At 45.1% G+C, this 22,097-nt stretch overlaps 1 protein-coding gene across 2 annotated transcripts in view; it reads left to right on the forward strand.

The window, feature by feature from the left end:
* The window catches only part of ME3 (malic enzyme 3), a 275,823-nt gene that overhangs the window by 157,022 nt on the left and 96,704 nt on the right, over positions 1 to 22,097 (forward strand). For both annotated transcript variants that reach the window (XM_024763609.1, XM_024763608.1), the window contains one exon: positions 20,757 to 20,890. In XM_024763609.1, the coding sequence (XP_024619377.1) occupies positions 20,760 to 20,890 (131 nt within the window). In that variant the 5' untranslated portion in view covers positions 20,757 to 20,759. The remainder of the gene's footprint in view (positions 1 to 20,756; positions 20,891 to 22,097) is intronic.

Consider the following 22,097-nt stretch of genomic DNA (forward strand, 5'->3'; position numbering starts at 1 on the left):
TTTCTTTCACCAGAAATGAATTGAGCCCATGAGTAGAGGAAAGGGCCCTGCCCTCCCCTTCATATTTTAGTGCCTGGACAGGCTGTGGAGAGGGCCAGGCCTTCACACTCAGAGCTGCCATTTTTGCCTGCACGCAGCCCAGAGTCCCAGGACGATGCTCACCCTGGAGCTTGATGTGTTCGCACTTTCTGTTCTGCTGAGCCACAGGTTTTGAGGATGAGCTATGTGACTTCATGCGGTCATTTTCTGCTGGTCTCCTTTGATTTAGGAGCCTGGAGAGGACATGAACTTAGTCACCTTGGGTTTCCTCGGCAACCCATCTATGTTTATGTGGGACTGAGATAGTACCTACTTATAGTGGGAGCCCCTGAAAATTTCGGAAATAGATAATTAGTATATACTAGCAGACAGCACTTGTTGTATTATTTTGAGAGAAGTGAAGAAAGGGAGGGAGTTACGTAATGTGTATGAAGGGTGCCTTCTGAGCCAGGCACCGAGCGGCGTGCCAGGCTCCCTAGATTATCATACTAGCAATTATTGAGATATTATTTATGCAATGTTTCTCTCTCTCCCTGTGATCTGCAAGCTCCAGGAGGGCAAGGACTGTGCCCCTCTTGTGCACTGCTACAGTCCAGCTCCTAGCACAGTGCCTGGAACACAGTAGGGCACGCAATACATAGGTTGAACGAACACACGAATGATCTTATATGATCTTCTGATGATCTTGTGGAATTGGTATTATTAACCCCTTTTACAGATTAATAAATTGAGAGTCTAAGAAGTTGAGTAACTTGCTTAAGGTCACACAGTCATTATCTCTGAGAGTATTAACCCAGGGCTTTCAAACTGAGCCCTTGTCTATACTTGAACCTGAAAGTACTCACTTATTTTTTTTTTTTTTGCTTAGGAAAACAGAAAAGAGAAGGAATCCTTTTTTCCAGTGCTCTAGGAATGACTCTTGTTCTGCCTTCTTTCTAGAAGAGAGACAGGTTACTCTCTCATAATTATAATTTTATGTCTTACCAGGTGTTCCTCTAAATGCATGAGGAAGACACTTGCTAACACAAATGGTGAATGGTGGCCTTTTCCACTGCCTTTCTTTTGGGGTATGATTCTGACTGTAACAATGAAAACATTTGTGGACTGGAGTAGTCATGAAAGGCTTTATTCCAGGGCTAAGACTTGAGTTAGTTCTCAGGGATGAGTAGGAGGGTTGAGGCTGGACTCCCCATGAACCGTATGAGCCAAAGCATGGAGGGGGCAATGAGGAGAGCCAAGAGACCCACTTGTCTGGAACAGACGTAACCAGGGATCATGCCTTGTCCCCACTTAAAAGCCTGCAGGAGCTCCCTAAGTCACAGGGCCCTCAGCTGGACCCCAAAGCCCTCCATGACCTGGGCCTGCCTGCCCTGTGCCTGCCCACGTCTCTGGCCTGATCTCCACCGCTGCTCTGCCCAGCAGCCCCACTGAGGCAAGCTGCACTGGCCCTGTGCAGCACACCTCCCAGGCCTCTGCATCACTGCGCACGCTGATTCTCTTACCTGGAGTACCTCCCCTCCCCTTGCCCGTCGGCGGAACTTCTACGTGATCTCAGCTAGACATGACCTCCTTTGCAAAGCCCTCCTGTCTACCTCCTTTGTAACGCCAAGCGATCAGCCCCCTTCTCCTCACATTCCCAGCTGCTCCTTTATTTGCGTCTCTTTCTCTGTCAAACTGTCATGTCCGTACATCCTTGCCCCGACCCAGCTTTCCATTCTCCACCCCATACCCTTCCACCTGGATTTCAGGAATAATGACCTTCTCTTACATCTTCTGTCCCTTCCAGGACGTTATCTCCACCTCCATCTATTAACTTAAACCTACCCCCAACCTGAGTTGACTGTTTCTCCCAAACCCTTCCCATGCTACTTTCACACTCCTCAACCTTCCAAGTCAGGACAAAGGTGGATAGCCTTTTATTCCTCAAGAATAGAAACTTTTAGAACTGCCCTTTCCCATGCTCTTATTTAAACAAATAACTTCCACAGCAGCAAAAACCGCTTCTCTGTGCCTTTTCTAAGAGTTGCGCTACTCAGAGAGCAACTGACCTTTTCTCCTTTTCATCACTGTCGTTTACCACCTTCCGTTCATTGAGGACCTTGGCACCAGCTTACAGACTTTCTCCACCCCAATCCTGCCGTCATCTTGGATGACTTCAGCATCAAAAGGCTGGTTCAGGGCTTCCCTGGTGGCACAGTGGTTGAGAGTCCGCCTGCCGATGCAGGGGACACGGGTTCGTGCCCCAGTCTGGGAAGATCCCACATGCCGCGGAGCGGCTGGGCCCATGAGCTGTGGCCGCTGAGCCTGCGCGTCCGGAGCCTGTGCTCCACAACGGGAGAGGCCACAGCAGTGAGAGGCCTGCGTACAAAAAAAAAAAAAAAAAAAGGCCGGTTCCTCCAAAACCCAGGCCTCTCCCAACTGGAATAACTGCCCTCTGCATTTCCCCTCAGCCATTCCCACAGTCACACCCTAGACCTTGGCATCATGTGAAATTCCTCTCTGTGAATCACCAAAATCATAGAAATCAGTGATTCTAACAACACTCTCTGACCAGAGATGCTGCCTGGTCAGCCACGCCCTCTGAACTCACCACAGTCTCCAGGCCACTCAGCCCTCTGCCTATGCCGGTCATCGCTCTTGCCCACGGACCTAGTCCAGTCCTGCTTCAAGTCCATGGTCCATCATTCCTGCTCTTCCTGACAGTACCCTCTACTTTTTGCCTCTATATCTTTTCATTGAACTCTTTTGAGAAAAATCACAACCCTCGATAACACAGCATGGCGTGGAGAAAGCAAAGAATTCAGTTTTGCTTCCTCCATGCCATGCTAGAAGAAAACACGCAGCAGGAAAAAGTGTACAACTCTGTATTTATTGTCACCCCCTTTTCAGTGCTCAGAAGTCTCCTGTTTCTCTGACCACCTTGCTCTCACCCTCTCACAACTTTTCTTTCAAAACTTCCCTACTCCGAAATCCCCAATCCTCACTCCCGGCAGATAATTTCCCCATTGAGCCTGTAAGCACACAGCACCTTCACTTGTGCATCCCTCCTTCCCTTCTGCTACAGCTGCTGAGGTGGCCTCCTCTGTCTATGGCCAGTCCTCGCCGGCCAGGCTGTGGCTCCCATTCTCTCCCTTCTTGAGGAATCCACCCCATCAGCACCTAAACATGCTCACGTCTCTCCACCATAAACCACTCTTCATTAGTAGCTGACCTTCTTGTAAGAATTGTGTGCATTTGCTGATTCCCTTTCCTACCGTCCTGCTCTCTCTTCAAACCACAGAAGTCCAACTGCAGCCAACCTTCCCTGGCTTACAGGGAACCTCCACTTGGCTAAATCCAGCAGACAGTTTTCAGTCCTCGTATTACTTGACCTCTCAGAGAAATTCAGCAGAGTTGACCACTCCTGCCTTCCTGAAACACTGTTCTCTTGGGCCATCTTGTGACAACCCATCTTCTGGTTCCCCTTCTACCTTTCAGCTGCTTCTTCTCAGTCTGCTCCCCTGGCTTATCCTCCTTTATCCAGCCTTCAAATGCTGGAGTTTTTCAAAGCTTAGACCTAGGATTCTTTCTCACTCTGAACTCTCTCCATAGAGGAATATATCCCCGCTGTGGTTTCTGATACCACCGATTTGCTAAAAATTTTCAAATTCGTTCTCTAGCCCTACCCAAATTTCCAGATACCCAGCTGACTGCCTGACATTTCTAGATGGATGTTTCAAAGGTTGTCAAACTCATCGTGTACCAAGTTCAATTTGAGATGCGTTCCTTTCCTTCCAGCCCCTCCTCCACTGCAAAATCCTCATTGCTTAGCGTCCCATCTCCCAGCCACCACAGTCATCCACCCGGTTACCATGGCAGTGATATCGCCCCAATTCGCTTTGCTGTAGCCATAGTGATCTTCCCCCGACACACACACACACACACACACACACACACACACACACACACACACACACACACATAGCAAATTATGTCTCTTCTGTTTAAAACCTTTCTATCCTTGAGGCTGAAAACCCAAGTCCTTAGCAAAGTTGCCCACACACTGTACCATCTTGGTCCTGCCTCCCCTTTCTGAACGTTGAACATGCTGTTTCTTCTCCATTTAGGATGTTTCTCTGCTCAACTCTATCCTGGCACTTGGCCTAATTAACTCTTTGTCTTTCATATCACATCTCAAAGGTTGCTTCCTTAGGGAAGGCTCTCCTAGTCACCCTTCCCCCAAAGGAAACTACATCAGGGCTCCCAGTTCCTTCCATGCTTTCATAGCATCCTCTGCATCTGCTCGGTAGTATTTCTTATCATGAAATAATTACGTGGTAATTATTTATTGACTACTTGTCTTCCCTATGGGGATGGGAACTTCTCTTTCACACAGCTGCATCCCCATGCCTAGCACATTTCCTTGCACAAAGTAGCTACTTAACAAATTTTTGCCAAATGAATGGCACCCCCTTGTTTTGTTCCTTTGAATGAATGATGAATCACTTTGTCTTGTGTCATCTGTGTTAATTTTCCCTACTGCTTTGCCATCTCTCCCCTGCGCCTAGAATTATGTACGTCACACAGTACCTGCTAGTTGAATGAGTGAATGGGTGAATGAGTAAGAAGGGTGGACCAGGTGGTGGACAGCTCAGCAGAGGCAGCAGTGAGAAAAGCTTCCTAAGGTCCTTATCTGCAAGCCTCAGGTTATCTGGTTTGCATTAACTTTCATCCATAAAAATGCTTCAGAGATTTGTTCCCTATAAAAGCCAGTCACTGGTTTTGATTTCTCACCAATGTTTAATGATCTTGATTTCTCACCAACGTGTAACTACCCAGAATGCCCAGATACTTAACTTGAAGCTTCTGTTCTCTCTCTCTTCTTTTCTTTCTTTTTTTTCTTACTAGGGAAAATAACGGAGAAATCCCTTTGATTCAGACCCAGTGGAAAGAACTCGGCTCCTGTCTTGTGCATAGGTGTGGCAGCCGATTTTCTCTCTGTTATGAACTTACCCAGTGTCAGGACTCCCATCAGGGTTTTCCACTAGGGACAAAGAGAGACCTTGCTAGACAACAGTGTGTGATGATTAGTGCCATCGTTGTGCTTTGGCCGTATGCAGTCTTCGTATTTTCAGGCAATAGCATTAACAGATAATTATATTAAAGAGAAGCATTTTCCTTCTTGTCATTGCTGCACATCCCGAAAGATAAATCTTTACTAATAAGTCAGCCTCCACCTGCCTCAGCCCCACCTCCTTCAGAAATTCTCATGATTGCGTTTCTACTGAGATATTTCCCCAGGACAATGTACTCACCTATACTCCTGAATTCGTGTGCGGTGGATTAGAATTTGGGTAAAACTTTTGTCTCCTCTTCTGGGGCAGTTCCTCATTATCACCGGGGGTGCAGGTGAAAAGCCCCGACTCTGCAGGAATCAGCATTCACAGGTACAGGCCTAGGACTTGAATTTTAAACCAGCAACCCAGGTGCTCCCCAGGTACACTGAATTTTGAGAATTGTAAGTTTAGGTCAATAACCTTTCATCCTTCTGTGCACTAGAGTGATTAGTGGACAGGCATAGAAGAGCATGCTCAGCAGAGGCACCAGCACGTGGACACACACACAGGCACGAAAATGCCCACTTCCTCTGGGAATGGTAAAGGAGTTCGCTATGTTGAGGGCTTCTCATGGAGGTTGGCAGGAGATGAAGCCAAGAATGATGCACAGCTTACGAAAAGCGCTGCAGGCTTTGATAAAGATTTTTTATTGAAGTATAGTTGATTTACAATATTTCAGGCGTACAGCAAAGTGATTCAGTTCACACACACACACACACACACACACACAACACACATATATTCTTGCTCAGATTCTTTTCCCTTATAGGTTATTTTCTTTTATATATAAATTTATTTATTTTATTTATTTATTTATTTTTGGCTGTGTTGGGTCTTTGTTGCTGCAAGTGGGCTTTCTCTAGTTGTGGCGAGTGGGAGCTACTCTTTGTTGCAGTGCGCGGGCTTCTCGTCGCGGTGGCTTCCCTAATTGCGGAGCACGGGCTCTAGGCGCACGGGCTTAGTTGCTCCACAGCATGTGGGATCTTCCCGGACCAGGGCCCGAATCCGCATTGGCAGGCGGATTCTTAACCACTGCGTCACCAGGGAAGTCCCTCCCTTATAGGTTATTAAGATACATTGAATATAGTTCCCTATGCTATGCAGTAGGTTCTTGTTGTTTATCTATTTTATATATAGTATTGTGTTACCTGTTAATCCCAGATTCCTAATTTATCCTACCCCCCTTTCCCTTTTGGTAACCAAAAGTTTGTTTTCTATGTCTGTGAGTCTATTTATGTTTTTTAAATAAGTTCACATCATTTTTTTAGATTCCACATATAAGTCATATATATTTGTCTTTGTTTTACTTACATCACTTAGTATTGAATATGATAATCTCTAGGTCAGATAAAGATGTTTTAAGTTAGAGAGTGAAATTATCAAATTTGGTTTTTGGAAAATGTCAGTCTGGCAAGTTCTGAAAGGTGTATTCCAGGGGTGGGACGATGAGAGCGAGGAATGGGGGGCGTTCAGACTGGAGGCCAGGGCTTGCAGAGCCATTCGTTTATGAGCAGACCGGGGATGATGTCGATCTTAAAAAAAGGAGGATGAGAATGAGGAAGGTGGATAAAAGAGGAATCTCAAACTCTGTCTCAAACTATTCAGGAGATAGAAAATCACCTAGATTTGGTAATGACTGCAGATTTGGACTGAGTTGTGAGGAATCCAGGATGATTCAAATTTCTAATGAGCTACCGTGTGATACCATTGCTGAGTAGAGAGTGTGGGAGGGAGGTTTGGCCTGGAAGATGAGTTTGATTTGCAACATGTGGTGTTTGACAGGCCTATGAGACATGTAGGTCGGGATGCCCAGGAAGCAGATGGATGTCTGTGTCTGGAATTGAAATGATTCTGGAGACATAATACAAAGCATTGCTTTTGCCAACAAATTATCACCCAACCTGCTTTGTTTGAAATAACGATAGCTGACATTTACTTAGTGAGGCCTTACTAAGCATCAGATACTCTGCTACATGTGACACACATTATGAAGTACATACTGTTATCAGCCCGGTTTTACAGAGGAGGAACCTGAAACCTGAAAAGTTAGGTAACGTACCCAGGTGCATCTAGTAAGGGTCAGAGTTGGCATTCAGTCTTTTGCAGTCAGACTCCATCACTCGTAATCATTATCCTGTGCTACCGTGTTTCTCAAAACGTTTAAACCACAACCTTCAGTTAAAAATACACTTTACAGGGGCTTCACTGGTGGCGCAGTGGTTGAGAGTCCGCCTGCCTGAGTCAGGGGGCGCGGGTTCGTGACCCGGTCCGGGGAGATCTCACATGCCGCAGAGCGGCTGGGCCCGTGAGCCATAGCTGCTGAGCCCGTGCTCCGCAACGGGAGAGGCCACAGCAGTGAGAGGCCCGCGTACCACACACACACAAAAAAAATACACTTTACATCACAAGCCAGTACACAATATACACGCACACATACATGCACACACATACACTTGAAATTAAGCAAAAGTTTAGCAAAACGATACTTGTCCATGCCAAATGTGATACAACCTGGTATTTTCTGCTCAAGTCTACATCATTTTTTAAATATTGGTTGCTCCCTGTTAAATTGATTTCACAGTCAGAGCTGGTTTGATAGACTCAGCCGTATTTATTTCTCCTGGGGTGAATATTTCTCTTCTGTTCCCAGCCTTGTCGTTCTCCCATCTTTGGGGAAAGAACACTAAATGTTGCTGAATGCTTTTCCCCTTTCCCTCTAGAGAAGGTGTTAAAGGTAATAGGCTGGGGTCTAGTGGGATAAGGCGAGCCAAGAAAGTCTCACTTTAGTAGACTGATCAAACTGTCTTTAACGTGGCTGACAAACGTTATTGCAAAATGTTCAAATCACAACAAAGGATGCAAAACGATGTGTGCAAAATAGTGATTACAAATATGGACTTTAGTGGCACACAGACCTGAGTCTGTGTTCCAGCTCCACAACTTATTAACTATATAACCTTGGGCAGATATTATACTTCATATGGATATTGTAGAAGGCTAAAATTCAAATTGGTTCATTCAATATCTACACAGCCTGTCCTTTAGTAGGCACTAAAAAATGGTACTAAAATCTTTATTAATTTAATAGAAGCTATAAGATATAAACCAGCCTACAAACTGAATATTCATCTGTAAAAGCAAATTAAATTTCCAGACTATTCAACAGTGACCCAATCAGTCATTCAGTGGTGTATTTAGTCAATCAGAATAAATTTAGAATAAGCTGTTCCTTTGTCCTTTAAAGAAGACTTTAAATATTGACTGTACTTATCACAGGATAGAGGTTTTACAAGAGCTTGGTAGCTAATGGCACTAAATATAGCCTTGGGCATAGAGCTGTTTATTTTGAGACATTTGGAGGAGAGGTCACCCTGCAGTTCTCTTTGAATGTCAACCTCGCTTCCTTCAGAGGACACAACGTCACTCTAGAATAGCCGAGCCACGACTGTAGGAATTCCAGTGACCTTTTAGGAAATCACCAATAGAAAAGAATGATTTGATTAACTAAGTACCTGTGGACCCTAAGCACAGAGGTCCCAGAGCCGATCATGTTTCTGAGCTGAGAAATTTTTAAAGAGATTCTCAGATTCATTAAGTGCAAGGATTAGACTCTATCTCAGGAGGAAATAATGAAACCATTTAATGTTGATGATGTAAACTAAGCACTGGTAAGAAGAAAAACTCACATGGTTTGAGGTTCTACATTTCTCCTTTCCCTTTCTTTTAATATAAATCTAATTTAAAAATGGAAATACAGGGCTTCCCTGGTGGCGCAGTGGTTGAGAGTCCGCCTGCTGATGCAGGGGACACGGGTTCGTGCCCCGGTCTGGGAAGATCCCACATGCCGCGGAGCGGCTGGGCCCGTGAGCCATGGCTGCTGAGCCTGCGCGTCCAGAGCCTGTGCTCCGCAATGGGAGAGACCACAACAGTGAGAGGCCCGCATACCGAAAAAAAAAAAAAAAAAAATAAATAAATAAAAAATAAAAATGGAAATACAGTTCAGAAAGCATTCCCAGTACTTCAGCTTTTAACTTTCAGCCCCGCCTCCTGCTGTCACCACAGAGAAGGAGACTGGTTACCCTGATCCCCTGTATGCACATCGGTCATCTGTCTCCTGGGCAGAATGACCTCCTCTCTGGTTCACCTGATGGGGGAGCGGAGTTGAGGCCAAGGCCCAGGAGGAGGAGGATTTGATTATAACATCAGGGCTGGAACAGGTTAACAACAATTTGCTGGACAGTTGCCCTGTAAGATGAACTTGTCCTTGGTCGGCCTCACGTCCAGCGCTGGCACCCCTACCCGCTTGACGGCACGCACCAGGCATGCACGCACAATGCCTGTTCAGTGTCTGTTTGCTTTATTCTTCCTGGTCGTAGTTCACTTTTTGACCCAGTCCTCCCAGGCTGGACTCGTCAAGGAGCCATCTAGCTGTTGGAGGAAGGAAGCGGTACTCCCCTGTCCTCAGCGGCTCCCCTGCCCATCACCTTCCTGTCCCATTACCCTGTGGAGGTCCAGCTGAGTTAGAGGGCCTTCAGGGTGCCAAGAACAATATTATTTAAGTTTTAAATCATAGCCTCTTGGGAAGAGAGGGTCTGAAGCATTCAAACCGCCACGGGGAATTTTGCCAACAGAATGATTCATAAGCCTTCCAACTAGCCACCTCTGTTCCCTTGTTCACTTAGGACAAAATCCTAGAGTCACCAAGCATTTCAGGAGCAGACTCCTCCATTTCTCTTCCACGTTGGCCCTTATCCAACAACTTTGTGTAAACTAGTCTTCCAATGGCAAAACAATTGAAAGAGCCATTATTGTCACATGCTTTTGACTGGCTTGTACTGGCCACACGCCCTCAGCATGACATTGACCCACCTGGGCCTCAACTGCCTCTTCTATAAATGGGGATAATAACACCTGCCCTGTTTGGGGTCAAATGACGTAAACCACATGAGACCATTTTAGAAACAATAAAGCGTAAAAATATGCAAGACGTACTCGGCAGAGGGGCACATGATTCATTAGACATCGTCCCTGCCCGCAAAAGTCTTATTGTCTTGCAGGGAAAACAGACAAGAAAGGAAATAAATACCATAAAGTGCAGTTGCTAACCTGCTTAGTCACAGCCTTTGAAAACTCTTTTTGCCACGTCTTTGAATTTACAAAGAGATGCCAGCATCTCAATGTTCTTATCCGACTGGCACAACCACCCAGTGAATGCAGCAAACTCAGAGAGGTGCAGCCACTTTCTCCAGAATCACACAGCCAGAAAGTAGAGGGACTGAATGTAGAGCTTTTTTCTTATGGTTCCCTTCCCCCATACGGGCTGTGTGAGGGCAGCACCTCTGCATCCTGCTGGTTATCCGATGGAAGGAAAATGGAAGCGTAATCCCACTAGAACAAGAACTGTGCACATCATAGGTGGAACGGTTACAGGCAGCCTCCATACATTTGCAGCACCAAAGCCCAGTCTCTGAACCCAAAACTTGTTTCGGGTTGGTTCTGGGCAGTAAGGAGTAGCGTATCGTCCACTCTCCTTTCGGGAATTTACACTGTGTTTCTGGATCTGTAATTTTGCACCTGATCACAGAAGTATGTCTGGGAGGAAGGCCATTCTCAGGGCTGTGTCTGCTAAGACTTCCCAATGCCTGTGTTTCTAAGACCCCCATATATCCATCCCGGACGTGTGCTCAGGGGCCCTCATAAACCTGGGGTTCAGTCAGAGAACAGCAGCCTCAGTAATCCCACTTCCTATCTCCAACTGGAGTCCACGTCACCCTAACTCATAAAAGTCCCAAACATTGAGTCCTGAATTACTAGGCAGAAGGAGGAGGAAATGCCTTCCGGTCCCCTAACAGCTGATCAGCTTCCACTGTACAGTTTCGGAGCTGACTGCCCCCAGCTCTGTCCCGGCAGCGGCTCCTCTCTGCTGTTGCCGTTGACTGAGGGAAGAAGCTGGCCAGCTGTGGCATAAGCAGTCAGCTCAGAGCATGACGTAACGGTGCTGGAACAGAAACCTTTACTGGTACACGTGTGCCTGCTAATCCTTCCTTCCAGTAACGACGCTGCTCTGAGGAAACATGGCTACGTGTATGTCATGGGCCAAGTACATAATCGCAGATGTACAAACACTCCTGTTTGCAGATAGGCTGACCAGTCTGGTGCTAATACAGAGGAGCACTTAGCAGTGGCTGAACCATTAAGGTAACTGGCTCCATTTGCAGAAGCAGAATTATTCTATCTCCAGTCAAATCAAAGCCAACTCAGTCGACAACCTGTTTAATCTGTCCAGTCTCAGGAGCAGCTGATTAGCACAGAGGAACGAGTGTGAACTTTGGAAGCGTATGGATCTGGGTTCTACTCCTGGTTTTTCCATCGACCTACTGTGTGACCTTGGGCAAGTTACCCCTCTGGCCTCAGTTTCCTAGTCCATAAAATGGGGATAATAATCCTCAGATTGTTACCTCAGGGTTGCCGTGAGGGTTAAATGAGATGACCAGTATGAAGTGCCTGTCTCAGTGCCTGACCCAACCCAGCGGATGCTCAGTGAAAGCTAACAGTTGCTCTTGTTATTGGTGACGATATTTTTGTGCTCCATCCTGTTGTTAGCTGCTTCAGAGTGTCTGCTTCCCATTACCTCAAGTTTATTATCTGGTCATTAGTGAACGGTCAAGAAATCAAACAGGAAATGCCCTTCATGTGCTAAACTGTATGACAATGACTCTTAGAGAAGATGGAGAGCTGCGTGAGATGGGGCATCAGGGAAGGCCTCCTGGAGGGGCAGCCTCTACTGGGGATTGGAAGATGGATGGATGGAGGAAGCAGTCAGAGCAAGGAGGACAGGGATCCTGACGTGAGTCAGGGCATGGCAGCCAGAGTGAGTGTGCCTGTTGGGTGGGGTGGAGGACGGAGCAAGTGCATGGAGCCTTGCCTGGGCCATCAGACAAGTGGTTACGCTGGATGTGGCGACGGCACTTCAGCCCCTGTTCCTCCAGCCCCCTTCTGCAGGATGAGCCCCTGACCACCCTTCAGGGCTTATCTCATGCATCGCTAATGAGCTCTCTTGTGTCACCCTGCCCCATGAACAAATAGTAATGGTAATAAGGAGAACAGTTGGCGTTCACTGAGCGCTTCCTGTGTGCCAGCACCCGTGCTGAGCATTTCACTCACGTTATTTCATTTAATCCCACAGACATGAAACAGGCAGCTTTCCATTTCATAGGTTGGAGAAGTGGCCTGCCTGAGGCAGAGGCTCAGGATCACCAGTACATGTTAATCCACGTGTCTTTGCCAGAAGACTCAGGAGCACAGTCACTGGCTCCTGTTCCTTTCAGGACTCCCTAGTGCCTAACAGGGTACACCTAGCACAAAGTAGGAACTCATAAATGTTTGAAGAGTGAATGAGAAGAGATTGTCAAGCGTACAGCAAGGCTCTGGATCCAGAGGCAATAGGCAGATCACCAAGAGGGGCTTGGGAGACCTCAGGTTGGGAAACGTCAGGGTTTTTTTGTTTGTTTTTTGGTTTTTTTGCGGTACGCGGGCCTCTCACTGTTGTGGCCCCTCCCGTTGTGGAGCACAGGCTCCGGATGCACAGGCTCAGCGGCCATGGCTCACGGGCCCAGCCGCTCTGCGGCATGTGGGATCTTCCCGGACCGGGGCACGAACCCATGTCCCCTGCATAGGCAGGCGGACTCTCAACCACTGCGCCACCAGGGAAGCCGGGAAAGGTCAGTTTTTGAGAAGCACTGGGAAGCCTGGGTCTCTGGACAGCAGGAGGCTGATGGGCTCGCTGCCTTTGACCCGTGCCATTTGATGGTGGGATCTATTCAAATATCTTCTCTCTGATGCCAGTAAGTTTTGTCCGGGGTTGAGCCCATGGGTGGAATTTACTGGCTGAGCCAGGGATGCTCATTCAGTAAAGATGATAAAATAGGTTGATGGTTAAAAGATTAACACTGGTACAGCGTAGGCACTGACCAATCAAAACAGTCGCAGGCCTTTAGTGCTGCAGCAGGATCTGGAAGCCACCTGCTTTGCTAAACATTAACCCATTGGTTGCTGGATCTTGGGGAGGTTCCAAAGGTTCCCTGGGAGAAGCCAGAGCAGGTTGGGAGGGGCACCTGACTGGGGGGAGTAGTCAGAGCAGTGGCTCTGTAGCGATTCAGATATTTCAAAAGAGTCATAACTAGTAGGTCCTTACTGGTGTGTCCTGGCTGAACACCACAAGCTTGCTCTCTGCTAAGAAAGTCAGCCATTTTTTAAAAGCCATTTGTCCTATTTTGAGGACTTTGTTAAAACTAGATAATATGACCCCAAACTCTATTTAACTAGGCATACAGAAACTGTAGATTCTCAATGTAGTAAGAATGAATAAGGCCCCCCACTGTCAACTCCTCCAAGTTGTACAAACCCTACTCTTACCTTAGGACTTCTGGTATACCTTATGGGAATTGTGACTTTTTGACATACAGACCAAGAGCCTGAGTGCCAATTAGTAAAGGTTATTTCTTTCGTAGAGAAATGTAAGTTCTAATACTTTTCCCTTACACCCTAGTGAATTGTCTTGTGCCTATCCTATTTTGGAAGCCATGGTAAAGCTAAAGTGCCTGCATTTCTGCTTTGCAAACTTGTAAATCTGAAGTTGCCTTAACATTAGCTTCAGGAAGAAAAGAAGCTTCTAGAAGTATTTTTTTTAATCCCTGAAATTACCAGTTGCTAAACAGTCATACTTTTTCCTGAAATACAAAAGAAGTTGGTGGCAGTCAGACAAGAGAAACACTTAGTTCTTGTAGAAAGAAGCAGACTCTTATTAAAAGCCACAGTGGTCATTAACAAAGATGATGTCATAATTAAATGCCGGGCCTGCCTGGGATCCTACAGCCAAGGAGAGACAAACCCAGTCTTTACTAAGCCAGTGAAGACTCACCTGCTTGATGGTGTTTAGTAAGAGTGCCCAGTCTCCAGGGCAAGCTGTTTCCTGCAAAAGGATCAAGGACCTAGGTATCATACCATGCTTGCAAAGCTGGTAGCCAGCGCAGGGAATTTATGAACTGGTGACTTTGAGCTTTGATGAAGAAAACGTTGGGAATTTTATGTGCGGAGAGTACTTTGCTCCATGAGTCATACTTTCAAACAGAGTCGAGCGTATCCCGATAGGTCTTTCTAACAGTTCCAGCAGTTCTTCTGAGAGGAGGAACAATTCCTCAGGATTTTCATAAACTGAGTGATCGTTATTACTTTATAAAAGCCAGAATTATAATAGGAGCCAGAATTCATAGTTTCGGATATTCCGAGGTTACAAAGAAAAACGAAGAGGAAATAGGGAATAGCCAATATTCGCTTTTTTCACTCTATTTCTCTTTTTTTCCACTCCTCTTTCACCCCTCACCATCCCAACTCACATTTTCTGAGGTCCATCTCACCAAGGTCCTGGCAGGGTGTACACTATATAAGTGGCAAAAATAGAGCCTGTGATCAAATGTTGACTGTGACTTATCCCTAGTCAAAGAAATCATCAGGGAAAAGATTATCACACCGAACGGACTTACTGATTATAAGAAGCATCCTGGGGCTTCCCTGGTGGCGCAGTGGTTGAGAGTCCGCCTGCCGTTGCAGGGGACGCGGGTTCGTGCCCTGGTCCGGGAAGATCCCACATGCCGCGGAGCGGCTGGGCCCGTCAGCCATGGCCGCTGAGCCTGCGCGTCCGGAGCCTGTGCTCCGCAACGGGAGAGGCCACAACAGTGAGAGGCCCGCGTACCGCAAAAAAAAAAAATGATGCATCCTGGTTTAGCAAGCAATAAAATATGGGGTAATAACTATGCAACTTCAGGAGCATCATATAACCTCTCATGCTCAGCTGTCTTATCTGTACAGTAGAGGCTGCAAAACTTCCTCACAAGGTGATTGTTAGGGATGGAGTGAGATTGGGTATTTATTAGTCCTTTTCTTAGAGCTGATGATAGCAACAGCTAGGTGGGATTGATCAATATATGGGCTTGAATCGCCCTGTCATTATTAAACTCCCTGTAAAAACACTTGTAATAATGGTAGATGAGGTATTTTCCAGCTGGTGGAGGAATGAGTGGAGCTGATGCTCCCTACCTTTTCAAGCTTCCCCTCCCCATAGGAGTCTGGGGAAGCTAGACAGCCATCAGCGTCATTTAGTTCTCACTTATCACCCCACAGCCTTCACTTCTAGGAGGAACCTTGCGTTACTTGGGGCTTATTATGAATAGGGAGCTTAAACAGCGTTGCCCCAGGTATCATCAGCCTTGACTACAATGGGGGTCATAATAACAGTATTCATTAATGAATTAGTTAATTAAAAACTGTTCTCAGCCCCCTACACAATCCCCCCCATGGGGATTCTGGTCCTTTCCTTGTTGATGTGTGCCACCCATGGAGCCACTCTGGGGCTTGCCACTGTGGCCATCGCCACAGTGAGAAGGTTGGGGAAGCTGAGGAAACCTCGACCAGGAGCTTCTAGGCAGTGCTAGGGCAGCCCTCATTCAGCAGAGCCACCCAGAGTTCTACACGGAAAAGGTGTCTCTTTTTCACAGTGTGTTGTACATTATCATTTCAGGTTAAAGGCAGGGCAGCTGGGGTCCCCATGTCCCTCAGTATCCCTTATGAGAACAGGTCCTGCAACTTCTGCCAGCAGACACTGTCCCCAGAGGGCTTCACTGGGCCAGGGAGCAGATTCCATGACGTCCTACTTGTCCCCCATCTCTCCCTGCCAGTGCCCAAACCAGAAAATGCTGTTCAGTGAAAGACACCAGTCAGAGAATGAAAAGACAAGCCACGTACTGGAAGAGATATTTACAAAACACATGTCTGATACAGGACTTGTATCCGAAATATGCAAAGAATTCTTTTAAAACAGCTTTATAGAGTTGTAATTCACATACCACACAATTCACTCATTTAAAGTACACAATTCAGTGGTTTGGGAGATAATCCATTATTAACTTTTTAAGTTGTGGTAAAGTATATATATGTGTTTACAGCAAAATTTGGTTAAACCATTTGTACAATTAATTGTCATTAAGTACGTTCATAATGTTGTGCCACCGTCACTACTGCCCATTTCTGAAACTTTTTCATTGCCCTAAATAGAAACTCTGTAACCATTAAGTAATAACTCACCCACCACTTCCCCACCGCCCAGCCTTTAGTAATCCTAATCTACTTTCTGCCTCCATGAATTTGCCTATTCTAGATATTTCATGTAAGTGGAATCATACAATATTTTTCCTTTTGTATCTGTCCTTCTGTATCATAATGTTTTCAACGTTCATCCATGAAGTAGCATGTATCAGAATTCATTCTCTTTTATGTTTGAATAAATTTTATTGTACGTATATACATTTTGTTTATCTGTTCACATGGTGGTCACCTGGGTTCCACCTTTTGGCTATAGTGAATAATACTGCAATGAACATTGGGGTACAAGTAACTGTTCAAGTCCTTGCTTTCAGTTCCTTTGGGCATATACTAGGAGTAGAATTATATACTGGGGTCATATGGTAATTCTGTGTTTAGCTTTTTGAGGAAATGCTAAACCATTTTTCCATAGGGGCTGCCACACTTTACATTCCTACCAGCAATGTACAAAGGTTCCAGTTTCTCCACATCTTCACCAGCACTTGTTATTTACTGGGGGTGTTTTGGTTTTTTGTTTTCTTTTCTTTTTTTTTTTTTGGTTTTTTGGTTTATAGTTCAGCCATCCTAGTGGGTGTGAAACGGTATCTCACTGTAGTTTTGATTTGACTTTCCCTAATGACTAATGATGCTGAATATTTTTTCATATGCTATTGGCCATTTGTATATCTTCTTTGGAGAAATATCTGTTCAAGTTATTTGCCCATTTTTTACTTGGGTTGTTTTTGTTGTGTTGTAGCAGTTACTTAGAGACTGGATATTAAACTGTTATCAGACCTACGATTGCCAAATATTTTCTCTCATTTTGTATGTTGTCTTTTTTTATATATAAATTTAATTAATTAATTAATTTTATTTTTGGCTGCGTTGGGTCTTCGTTGCTGCGTGTGGGCTTTCTCTAGTTGTGGCGAGCGGGGGCTACTCTTCGTTGCAGAGAACGAAACCATCTCATTGCGGTGGCTTCTCTTGTTGTGGAGCACGGGCTCTAGGTGCACGGACTTCAGTAGTTGTGACTCGTGGGCTCAGTAGTTGTGGCTCGTGGGCTCTAGAGCACAGGCTCAGTAGTTGTGGTGCACGGGCTTAGTTGCTCCACAGCATGTGGGATTTTCCCGAACCAGGGCTCAAACCCGTGTCCCCTGCATTGGCAGGAGGATTCTTAACCACTGAGCCCCGAGGGAAGCCCCTGTACATTGTCTTTTCACTTTCTTGATAGTGTCCCTTTATGCACGGAAGTTTTCAGATGAAGTCGATTTATCTAATTTTTTCTTTGCTGCTGGTGCTGTTGGTGTCATATCTAAGAATCCATAGTCAAACCCAGGGTCATGAAGACTTACCCCTATGTTTTCTTCTAAGAGTTTTATGATTTTAACTCTTATATTTAGGCTATTGATCTATTTTGAGTTAGTTAGGAGTTGATCTATAGTTGATCTATTTTGAGTTAGTTAGGAGTCCAGCTTCATTCTTTTGCATGTGGCCCAGCTGCATCTCTTGAAGAAACTGTCCTTTCCCCACTGAATGGAATTGGCATCCTTGTCAAGAATCAACTTGCCACAGATGTATGGGTTTATTTCTGGACTCTTATTTCTGATTCTGTTCTGTTGATCTATATGTACTTATGCCAGTACCACACTGTTTTTTTTCCTTTTTTTAAAGCACCACACTATTTTGATTGCCACAGTTTAATGTTAAGTTTTGAAATCTTTTTTTTTTTTAATGGTTTAGGTTGTTCAAAGCCCCTTGCTATTCCGTATGAATTTGAGGATTGGCTTTCCTATTTCTGCAAAAGAGGCCATTCAGATTTTGATAGGGATTGCATTAAAACTGTAGATCAAAGGACTATTAAAACTCAACAATAAGAAAAAAACAATTAAAAAATAGGTGAAAGATCTGAACAGTACCTTACCAAGAAGATATACAGGTGAAAAATCAGCATATAAAAAAATGCTCAACATAATATGTCAATAGGGAGTTACAAATTAAAACAATAATAACATGCCACTACATATCTGTTACAATGACTGAAATTTTTTAAACTGGTAATACCAATTGCTAGAGAGGATGTGGAGCAACAGAAACTCATTTGCTGCTGGTGGGAATGCAAAGTGATGCAGCCACTTTGGAAGACAGCTTAGCAGCTTCTGAAAAAGCTAAGTGGAATCTTACCATGTGATCCAGCAGTCGCACTTCTGTGTATTTACTCAACTGTTTTGAAAATGTATGTTCACACGAAAACCTGCACATGAATGTTTACAGTAACTTTATTTATATTCACCCAAAACTGAAAGCAACCAAGGTGTCCTTTAGGTAAATGGAGAAACAAACTGTGGTACAACCAATGGAATGCCATTCAATGATTTAAAAAAAATGAGTGATCAAGCCGCAAAAATACATGGATGACCCTTATTGCCAAGTGAGAGGAAGCCAGTCTGAAAAGGCTACATAATGTATGATTCCAATTGTATGATGTTCTGGAAAAGGCAAAACTGTAGAGACAGTAAAAAAAAAAGAAAAAAGAAAAAATCAGTACTTGCCAAAACTCAGGGAGTGGAAGGAGGGATGAATGGGTAAAACACATGGGATTTTAGAACACTGAAACTGTATAGTATTGTACTATAGTACAATACTGTCGTGATGGATACGTGATATTATGCCTTTGTCAAAACTCATGGAACTTTACAGTACAAACAATGGACCTTAATGTATTCGGATTTATTTTTAAATATTTAATAGGTTGGAGGATCCCAGGAAGGAATGCAGACTGTGATAAGAGAATCTAACTGTCAGTGAAGGGGGTTCAAGGAAAAGTGCTGATCTAAGTGACTTCGGAAATGTGTGGAGTTTATAAGAGTAAAGGCAAAAACAATGACACTTAAGCACTATACTCTAGCTCATCAAGTTGTCTCCCACTGTAGCACAGGTTAACAGTGTTGATACTACTATATGTCAACAGGGAGTTGCAAATTAAAACAATAACAACATACCACTACATATATATTACAGTACTGAGTAATTAAGCATGTAGATGGCAGATGATGGGAGCTAAGTCTCTCACTGTTGGAATCAGAACTGACAGACCAGCAAGGTGATGAGGCTAGAAAGATCCATGTGGTAATGGGTTAGAGTTAGAGACATTAGTATGAACTGGTATTTAGCTTAGTATAGATTCATTTCCTTACTCTGTCAGCTGAGAGGGACTGAAAACAAAGAAACTCCAGTAGCAAGGAGCACAAGGAATAAGTAGAACCCAGATTGTGGTTTCTAATACCATGCTCCAAAAAGGAATCCAGCCTCTTTGAAAAAAATGGCTGATTCTAGGACTTGGGCAGGCAATGTGCAAGATGAGCCTGGAGCATCTTGTAGTGGCAGAAAATAAGAAGTACTAATGAAAAAGAGAAAGGGAGGAAAGGAAAGGAAAGGAAAGGAAGGGAAGGGAAGGGAAGGGACAAGCAAAATTATAGGAGTTAAAGGGACACAGAGCCAACTGAAAGAGTTTCCAATGGCCAAAGCTAGAACAATTTGAGCAAAAAGAATACATAAGACAGTATTGGATTATAACCCAGAGTATAAAACAAATACCCACAAGTTCATTCTAATATAAATGAATGATTGAACAAACAAATGAGACAAATATCCCATGCAGAATTCCAAGTAACTTTACAGTGGAGAGACCTGACAAGCACTACTTCAACCAAGTGATCATGGTCAACATCGACAGTGGCCAGTCATGTTGCTAGTATGTGCCTTGATCTGATGTGGTGAAAATGGCACTCCACCTCTGTGGTCGTCCTCCTCAAAACCCATTACCCCACTGCAGTCATGAGAGAAACATCAGACAAATTCCAGTAGAGGCATAGTGTACAAAATACCTGACCAGTCCCCTTCAAAATGCTCCCAGGTCATCAAAACCAAGGAACGTCAGAGCCAAGAGGAGCCTAAGGAGACGTGATGACTCCATGTAATGTGGGATCCTGGATGGGATCCTGGAATAACAAAGGAAGGGCATTCGGTGGAAACTAAGGAAATCTGAATAAACCGTGGACTTTACTTAATAATAATGTATCACTGTTGATTCATTAACTCTAACGAATGTTCCATACTGATGGACGATATTAATAATAGGGGAAACTGGGTGAGGAGATATGTGGGAACTCTCTGTACCATCTTCTCAATTCTTCTGTAAATCTAAAACTGTTTTAAAAATAAAATACATTAAAAAAAAATAAACCAGAAGAACCCCTGATGATATAGATATTTTCCATGTTTTTCTAAGAGGAGGCTGGAGCCCAGAAGAGTCAAGATAACTGGCACAGATTGCCCAGCTACTTAAGTGGCAGAGGTGGGATTTGAGTCCAGGGTCCTTGCTGTTGAGTCACAGTGACTTTGGCCTGTCTGTGGATGGAACTCTTCTGTTCCTTGGTTTCCTGCGTATCCATTTATGTGTGTGTGTTTCTTTCTTGTTCTCCCCAGGGCATGGCCTTTACCCTTGAGGAAAGACTGCAGCTTGGGATCCATGGCCTAATACCTCCCTGCTTCCTGAGCCAGGACGTCCAGCTCCTCCGGATTATGAGATACTACGAGCGGCAGCAGAGTGACCTGGACAAGTTAGTACCTAAAGTCTCTTCTCTCTCCCCAGAGCCCCGGGCTTAGCTGTTTGTTTCCTGTGGTCCACAGAGGGTTTTCTGGATACGCTCTAGCCAGGAAAGGCTGAGAGCCCTGAGAGATCCCAGATCCAGCCCTTCCTTTCATAGGGTGATGGTCTCCTTGAGGACCAGGGCTTGTTACGATCAAGGCACAGTCAATGTGTCCTGGGAGGACTGGGAAGGGAGCCTGAATTCCAACCAGTGGAATCTGGTTGGGCCCCCGGGAAGTGATGGAAGCAGAATCAGCCCAGGAAGCACCAATAGGACGTCAGCATTCAGCAGTGGGGTTCACAGAAGGCATTTTACTCAGCGGGAAGAAGTGGGGCAAAAATGTAGGGGCACGTATGTTAAGGAAGTGGTACATGGCCCAGGTTCCTGGAATAAGGGGAATGTGGTGGAAAAGAGGGGAAATGGACAGGGGCACCTTGGGAAGGACCTGGGATGTTGTATGTTGGAGGTTTAGGGGGAGTAGTTAACAACCCTGCTGCCCCTCTGGTTCCTCCCCAGTGGGGATGTAGACATGAAAGGCCAATGGGGGATCACAGGGTCAACTTTTATCAGTCTTACTAAAGAAAGTGGTGACCTCACAGGTCACATGGCTATGAACAGGTAGTGACCTCAGAGGTCACAGGATTTAAACACAGGTAATTAGCTCCAGAGTCCGTGCTTTCAACCTCTCTGCTACACCGTAGCTAAGAGGCGTTGAAGCTTAGTGGCTATAGGACTAGACTCTAGTCCTAGACTGAGTTCAAATTCTCATTTTACCACTTAACAGCAAAAGTTCTTTAGCCTCTCTGGGTCATTCCCCATATGTACATTGAGTATATCAGTGGTGTCTAACTCATAGGGTTGTGATGAGGACTAAATACATTAGTATTTGTGACGTGCTTAGAACAGTGCCTGGCCCATAGTGGGCACTATGTGAGAGCTTGTTAAATAAATGTGTCATCTTGCCATGGGCTCCAGCAGAAATGTAGGGAGAAGATAAGTGTTCCTCTTACATATCCATAGAGCTTAATGGCCAAGACTTTGGGTCCTTGAGGGTGTGGCTATCCCCCAAGGGGCTGAGTGCAGCAGCTTGTCAGGATCTTCCCACGTTCCCCCAGTACCATCCATCACTTCTGAGCGGTAGTGGGTAAGGAAGCCTCTGCCCCCTCCCCCCTCCCCT

This window comes from Neophocaena asiaeorientalis, unplaced genomic scaffold, assembly GCF_003031525.2.
Source record: "Neophocaena asiaeorientalis asiaeorientalis breed wild unplaced genomic scaffold, Neophocaena_asiaeorientalis_V1.1 scaffold946, whole genome shotgun sequence".
NCBI classification, from domain to species: Eukaryota; Metazoa; Chordata; class Mammalia; order Artiodactyla; family Phocoenidae; genus Neophocaena; species Neophocaena asiaeorientalis.